The following is a 7,798-nucleotide window of genomic DNA, read 5'->3' on the forward strand; positions in this document are numbered from 1 at the left end:
TTCTTTTTAATATTGGCAGACTTGGCATTCCATACATACACACGAGTGCATTACCGCCCGCGCCCGCACTCGGACATCAGATCTATATTCCCGCGCCGCACTCTGTTGCATTGGGTCCCGCGGGAGTGCAGGTCTCTAGTCTACATGTGCATACACAACTTTTAAAAACTGGCAAATGCACTGAAAGCTTTGTTGACAGATTTAAGTTGAAGTTATAAATTAAAGTCGCCGAATGGGGCATAGTTTGCATAGTGAACAAAGCACCTTTCTGTTCGGCCATAGTTTAAAGTATTCCCATACTTTGGATGATCGTGGTCTGTCATTTTCACCATGAGCGAGAAGCCGCCATTACTCAATTAAACGTAAATAATTAATGTGACGCAACATAGATGCGCGAACACACGGAAATTGACGAAACATTCTCGGCCACCGTACGTTCGTTACTAGGTAACCAACAACATCAATCAACAACATCAATCAACAAAGCGAAAACACATCGTGATGGAGAAGGTAAGCTAGAACATTTAATATATACTCCATCGTATACATTATTATTGATGCAGTTAAAAACTCTACGGGGCGGTTTCCCGGACAGGGTTTAAATTAAGACAGGAGTAGGCCTTAATCTAGAATAGTTAATCGTGTTTTAAAAAATGGCTTTCTGTAACACAGATTAAGCAACGTTACGGGTTAGTTAACGTTACACCTGGACTATGGAGTCCTGAACTAAAATAAACCAGATTAATTTAAAATCAACTGTGCTAATCTGAATTATATATTTATATTTTTATATATTCATATTTATTAATGCCTATAAAACATGGAATGGTATGTTAAAGCTTAAAATTGCATGGAACTGAGAAGCAAATCCAAGGAAACAATAGAATCAGAAAAAGACTTTTAAGCAAGCTAAATAAACTGCACACCAGCTATGGAATAAAAGAAAAGAAATGCTGGAAGTCTGTTTGTAATATATATATATATATATATATATATATATATATATATATATATATATATATATACACACACACACAAAAAATGAATAGAAAGTTCAAAAGAACAGCATTTAGCATTAAAATAGAATATTTTCAAACATTATAAATGTCTTTACTGTAACTTTTGATCAGTTTAACTCATCCTTGATGAATAAACGTATTTATTTATTTTATTTCTTTCCCCAAAAAATAAAATAAAAATTCTTACTGACCCCAAACTTTTGAACGGTAGTTTTTAATGTTACAAAAGCTTTAGATTTCAGATAAATGCTGTTCTTTTGAACTTTCTATTCATCAAAGAATTTTGAAAATTTTTCAACATTGATAATAATCATAAATGTGTCTTGAGCATCAAATCATCATATTAGAATGATTTGTGAAGGATCATGTGACACTGAAGACTGGAGTAATGATGCTGAAATTTCAGCTTTGATCACAGGAATAAATTACACTTTACTGTATATTCACATAGACAACAGCTGTTTTAAATTGGAATAATATTTCACAATATTACTGTTTTTGTTTGTATTTTTAATCAAATAAATGCAGCCTTGGTGAGCAGAAGATACTTCTTTTAAAAACATAAAAAATCTTAATGACCCCAAACTTTTGAACGGTAGTTTATATGTGTGTGTGTGTGTGTATGTGTATCCAAGTAATACACGTGTCCACTTTGAAACACAATGTTAATCTGAAGTTAAACCTGCCTCCTGGTTGGGCGATTTGGCTTTCAAAAGGGTATGATGTTTGTTGATGTACAGCTAGTAACATGCACACAACACTCCATATCCATGATAAATCGTGTCAAATTTATGTTGTTAGATATATAAATATTGGCCTACAATATAACATTATCGCTATTTCACTCCCGCCCATTTCGGGGTCCTAGTCTGGTTTTAATTACGTTAAAAACTACAATCCGATTGGTTCAGCTACTAGAGCTGTCCCGCGATTTGCCTAAGAAGATTGACAATCAAAACATCTCCATTTCTTTTCAGCAGAAAAACATTGCATCTGAATCCGTGAAAGTTGTGGTCAGATGTCGACCACCGAACGACAGAGAGAAGAAGCTGAATTGTAAAACGGTCATTTCCACTGACAGCAATCAATGTTTAATTGAGAAACCTGGAGCCGCGAACCAGCCACCCAGAAAATTCACCTTTGACGGGGCATATGATATGAACGATTCCACTGAGAAGATCTACAACGATGTGGTACATCCTCTGGTGGAGGTAAAATTTATTTTTGTGTGTGTGTGATTGGTGGTCAGTGTGACAGCTAGATCTTGTAGGGATAGATAGATCTATCTATATAGATCTATCTTTATAGATGTATCTATCTAGATAGATAGATAGATCTATAGATCTATCTATCTATGTATCATCTGTCTGTCTGTCTATCTATCGTCTATCTATCTTGTCTGTCTGTCTGTCTGTGTTTTTGCATTATGTACTAATCACTGTGAAATATATCGTTATTTTATTAACAGGGTGTTATCCAAGGCTACAATGGGACAATTTTCGGTTATGGACAAACAGGGAGTGGCAAGTCGTTCACTATGGAAGGTGTTCTAGATCCACCTTCCCAGAGAGGAATAATTCCTAGAGCTTTTAAGCATATCTTTGAAGCAATCCAGGTAACCGATTTGCATATCATGTGATTTTATATAGATAGGATGCCATCATAGTATTATAAATGCACTAACATTCAAAAGTTTGTGGTCAGTCAAATGTTTAGAGCCGAAATGCTATATATTCATTGTGCTAAAGTTTTGAAGTGACATTTAACCTGAACTTTCTATTAAGTGTGCAGAGAACACAACATCCCTTATACAGGTCTCTCTCGCGGAAATATACTTGGACGAAATCAGAGATCTTTTGGCAAAAGACCCCAAACAGAAGATGAAAGTATGTCTCTCCACTGATCATACAAAGTGTATATTGTATTGTACACCATTGTATATTAGCTAAAATGGGCTTAATGTCTCAATGCTGTGTGTGTTTTAGCTGAAGAAGAATCCTGAGCGTGGTGTGCATGTACAGGATCTCTCCATGTGCACGGTGCACAGCGTTGAGGAATGTGAGAGGATCATGTATCGGGGCTTGAAGAATCGCTCTGTGGGATCCACACTCATGAACAAAGATTCATCTCGTTCACACTCAATATTTACCATTCACATGGATACCTGCAACAAAGGTTTGTGTCTCAGTCACACATTTCTACTGAGTTCTGCATGAATAAATCTATATGCAACATCTCTTTAATTTTCATATGTAATTTTAGATTCAGCAGGTAAAGAACATAAACGTGCCAGAAAGCTCAATATCGTGGACCTTGCAGGGACTGAACGACAGTTGAAAACCGGTGCTACTGGAAATCGCTTTCAAGAAGCCACCAAGATCAACGCGTCTCTTTCAGCCCTTAGCAATGTTATATCTGCATTGGTAGACGGTCGTTCCAAGCACATCCCGTTTCGTGATTCCAAGCTCACTCACTTGCTTCAAGACTCTCTGGGCGGAAACGCACGCACCCTCCTGATAGCCTGTCTCTCACCTGCCGACAACAATTACAAAGAGAGCATCAGTACGCTACACTTCGCCAACCGCTTCAAGAGAATGCAAAACCGCCCGGTCATCAACGTGGGCCCAAAAGATGCCCTCCTACGTGTGAATCAAGAGAAAATAAAGAAGTTGCCGGTGTTAATCTCTGGGCAGATGGCGTCTTTCAACCTCAGTTGTAAGAAACACAACATTTGTGTAAATTTGAAGCTCTTTCAATAGTGAAAGAGCGCAATTTCGACTTATTTTTGTCTTTTAACAGCACCTTTGGCTGGTCAGAATTCAGAAGATCCTCCAGCTGTTCTGCGACCCCAGTGCAACACATCAGAGAGAGACAGTATACAAAAGGTGTGTACTGATATGAAGTCAATGGAAGAGTTTTAAAGTTGTTGTTTCTGCACAAGGATGAGGCCGGAAGATCGTGAAGAATTTTTGAGGAAACTTTCTATTTTAATGTGTTGATTTATTTTTTTTCATTGTCAATAGAAATACTTAAGCATCCATTAATTGCAATTTTTTTCCTGTGTATAGCATAGTATGGCGCACACTGTTACAAAAATATACAAAACAAATAAATATACACACAATACAGAATGTATACTATATAAATATACAAATATACACAGTATTTATGCAGTACAATATACACAGAAGTAGAGTTCTGTATATATAAATATACAGAACTATATATATATATATATATATATATATATACTAAATGTACAGGACTAAATATTGTGTTTTGAAATAGTAAATGTATAGGATCTATGATCTACAATTTAAAAAAATGCATATAAAAAGCTTTTTGTTTTTGTCTTAACTTCTAGATTATATTTCTAGTTTTGCTATTGAGAAGAAACTTTAGAACCAATCTCAAATGTCCAACCATATGTTCTTCAGGCAGAGTCTGAGTTGGAGGGAGAGGATTGTCAGGCCATAATCCAGCGTCTAAAGCTGGAAAACCAGCTGCTTCGAGAAGTCTTGGTGAGCATCGGTCGATCCCGTCGTGAATGGTCTGAACCTAGACTGGCTGTGAAGGGAAGGAGTGTGGGATAAAGAAGAAGGGACCTGGAGACTGCCAGAGGTTGTGGTGCAGAAAACCACCTTACCTGCAGGTGAAGTGCTGGAAAGAAAAAGGCTGCAGTGTGATATTCCTGAAAATCTTGATGATCTTTGTACAATCGATTTAAAAAAATGATATACTATACTTTTATATACTAGTTTTCTAATGGGGTCGTAGAAGATTAAAAAAAGAGCTTGTTCTGCACCAAAATTGATTCAAAACAAATCATTAGTCACCAGTAACTCAGAATCTACAAACTAAATCTATATTTTTTAACATTAATAATGAATCATGGAGAACAGGCTTTTAAATTGTGCATCTATGTATGTATGTATTCTCTCTCTTCTTGCTCTGCAGTGCCTCCTTCAGGTGTCATTGCCCCTGGCAGACTCTCAGCAGGCAGGAATTCAGCCTCAGACCTTGCCAAACCTTTTGAGGTATTCAGACAGTGAATTAACAATTGAACCAGCTATACACGTACTACATTCATGTACCACGTTCAATGTTTGTGGGTTAAAAAGTGGTCTTAACCCACATAACAAAATGACAAAATATGTTTGAAATGTTCTTAATCTTAACCCAGGGTTAAAAGCAGACTGGGTTTAAAAAATATGTTAACCCTGAGTTAAGTGTAGTGTGAAAAGTGTTTAATATCCCTAGAACCTTACTTATGAATATGAAAAACATCCATAGCTTTGACTCATGTCCAACTGACTCTCTTTTTAGCAAGAAGTGGAGGAGGATCGCTACAAGCATGGTTCGAATTACGTGGGAGCCAGTGGGAGCTGTATGGAGCTAGAAGAGTCTCAATTAAGATAAATGCACACACTACATTCACATATGCACACACAGGATACACAAATGCGCACAAAATTCAGAAATGCACACAAAAAAATTTAAAAGCACAGAAGATTCACAAATGCATACAAAATTCAGAAATGCACACAAAATTCAAAAATACACACACAAGACTGTGTGGCCTCCAACGCTATGCGCTAATTCAAAGGTGCCAGGTGTTTCAGAATCCGGTAAGGCCCTCATAGTATCATAGTATGCTGATTTAGTTATTGCTTTGACATGACTACTGAAACTAAGGTCTGACTCTAGTGTCACACCAAGATTCCTGACTTGATTTTTTGTTGTTTGACCCCTAGAGTGAAGGTATGCGTTCACCTTGAGAATTTCATCTTTGTTTCCAAACGCAATGACTTCAGTTTTGTCTTTGTTTAAAGGGATAGTTCACTTTGAAATTAAATTTTGGTATGTTTTAGCTTACCTCAAGGGCATCCAAGATGTAGGTGTCTTTTTTTCCGCAGTAGTTTCAATTTTGATATTTTTAGGTCAAACCGTTCTTGTCTGTCAGTCATATAATGCAGGTCGATGGTCACTTGTCTCAAACAGCATGCACAGAGTCCAAATTAAAACAATTCCCCGTCGTCCAAATTAAACAATTCCCCATCGTAAGTACACATTGATGGCCTAAGACACGAAACGAGCGGTTTGTGTGAGAAAACGAACAGTTTTTATATCGTTTTTACCTCTTGAACTCAGCCACGTCCAAGTGATCTGAGAGCGATAATAGATGTCGCCTTGGCTACTGCGAAACCGTAGCCAAGGCGACATCTATTGTATATATCTATACCCGCCCGCGCTCTCAGATCACTTGGACGTGGCTGAGTTCAAGAGGTAAAAACGATATAAAAACTGTTCGTTTTCTCACACAAACCGCTCGTTTTGTGTCTTAGGCCATCAATGTGTACTTACGATGGGGAATTGTTTAATTTGGACGACGGGGAATTGTTTTAATTTGGACTCTGTGCATGCTGTTTGAGACAAGTGACCATCGACCTGCATTATATGACTGACAGACAAGAACGGTTTGACCTAAAAATATCAAAATTGAAACTACTGCGGAAAAAAAGACACCTACATCTTGGATGCCCTTGAGGTAAGCTAAAACATACCAAAATTTAATTTCAAAGTGAACTATCCCTTTAACTGAAGAAAGTTTTGACACATCCAACTGTTGACTTCATCAATGCATTGGCACAGGGAGTCAATGGGGCTGTAATCGTTAGGCGATAGGGCTAAGTAAATCTGTGTGTTGCTGCATAGCTAAGCAATTTGGTTCTTTCTCATTATTTGACTCATTGGGAGCCATAAGTGGCGCAAGAATTGAGCCTTGAGGGACTCCGCATGTCATGGATGTCCACTCAGACTTATGGTCTCCTATACTCACATAATAACCTCTCCCATCTAAGTATGACCTGAACCATTTTAGGGCTATCCAGCCAGTTTTCCAGCCTGTCAAGAAGTATGTTATGATCGACAGTGTCAAATGCAGCACTGAGGTCGAGTAGTACCAGCACTGATAATTTGCCTGTATCAGTATTTAAGCGAATATCGTTTATTATCTTTATGAGCGCTGTCTCTGTGCTGTGGTGCGGTCGGAAACCAGATTGAAAATGGTCAATTATCCATTCGAGCTTAAGAATTTGTTCAGCTGATTGAAGACAACTTTTTCAATGATCTTGCCTATGAAAGGAAGATTTGAAATCGGCCTATAGTTGCTTAAAGGGATACTTCACCCCTGGAAAGATGCATGTGTATTTCAAATAGGTCATTTATGTAGAAGAAATGTGAAATTATTTTTGAATTTGGAGCTTTCTAGACTGAGAAAAGCCAAAAAATTTATTTTTGGCTTATGTGGATGAAAGACAACAACTCCCAGAATGCACTTGCTTCGCTGCCCTAGGAGGCCACTCCCAAGCCACGCCTACCGGTTAGAGAGCGCTAGTGATGGGCAAACAGGTGTTGTGCCTAATTCCGACCCCCGGCTGGAGACTACCCCCCTGTCGCGTGCACGCGGACAGTACCGCTGTGTTTCCAGTAGATGGCAGTTGAAACACAAAAAGTTCAGTCAAATGCTTCACTGATCCCAACTCCAAATGTTCAATTTGACGTAAATCTATGCATTTTCCTGTAGATGGCAGTGTAAACTCAGAAACGTAATTAATTACTTTACAACCCTAATCGTAAACGAGACTGGCATGTCCGTTGCAAATCTCCGATTGAGATCTCTTTTGATAACGCGTCGATGGCGTCTTTTTTCCAGTTTTTTTCTTCTTCTTCTTTTTTCTTTTCTGCTTAGATGCAAACCCAGTAGGCCTATGTATTAG

General features: G+C 38.0%; 1 protein-coding gene and 1 long non-coding RNA gene across 2 annotated transcripts; both read left to right on the forward strand.

Moving 5' to 3' along the window:
- Positions 1 to 501: 501 nt before the first annotated feature.
- LOC309514034 (kinesin-like protein KIF17) lies at positions 502 to 3,778 on the forward strand (the record flags this gene model as incomplete). Its single annotated transcript, XM_082190147.1, has 6 exons — positions 502 to 510; positions 1,997 to 2,230; positions 2,488 to 2,634; positions 2,804 to 2,905; positions 3,005 to 3,194; positions 3,282 to 3,778. The coding sequence occupies 6 exons, from the start codon at positions 502 to 504 to the stop codon at positions 3,776 to 3,778; spliced, it is 1,179 nt and encodes a 392-aa protein (XP_082046273.1).
- Positions 3,779 to 4,601: 823 nt separating this feature from the next.
- Positions 4,602 to 5,494, forward strand: LOC309474809. The gene is made up of 3 exons (XR_014197429.1): positions 4,602 to 4,640; positions 4,977 to 5,056; positions 5,346 to 5,494. It is a non-coding gene; the product is annotated as an uncharacterized lncRNA (long non-coding RNA).
- The last annotated feature ends 2,304 nt before the right edge of the window (positions 5,495 to 7,798 follow it).

This window comes from Leuciscus leuciscus, assembly GCF_965113295.1.
Source record: "Leuciscus leuciscus genome assembly, chromosome: 14".
In the NCBI taxonomy this organism is placed as follows: Eukaryota; Metazoa; Chordata; class Actinopteri; order Cypriniformes; family Leuciscidae; genus Leuciscus; species Leuciscus leuciscus.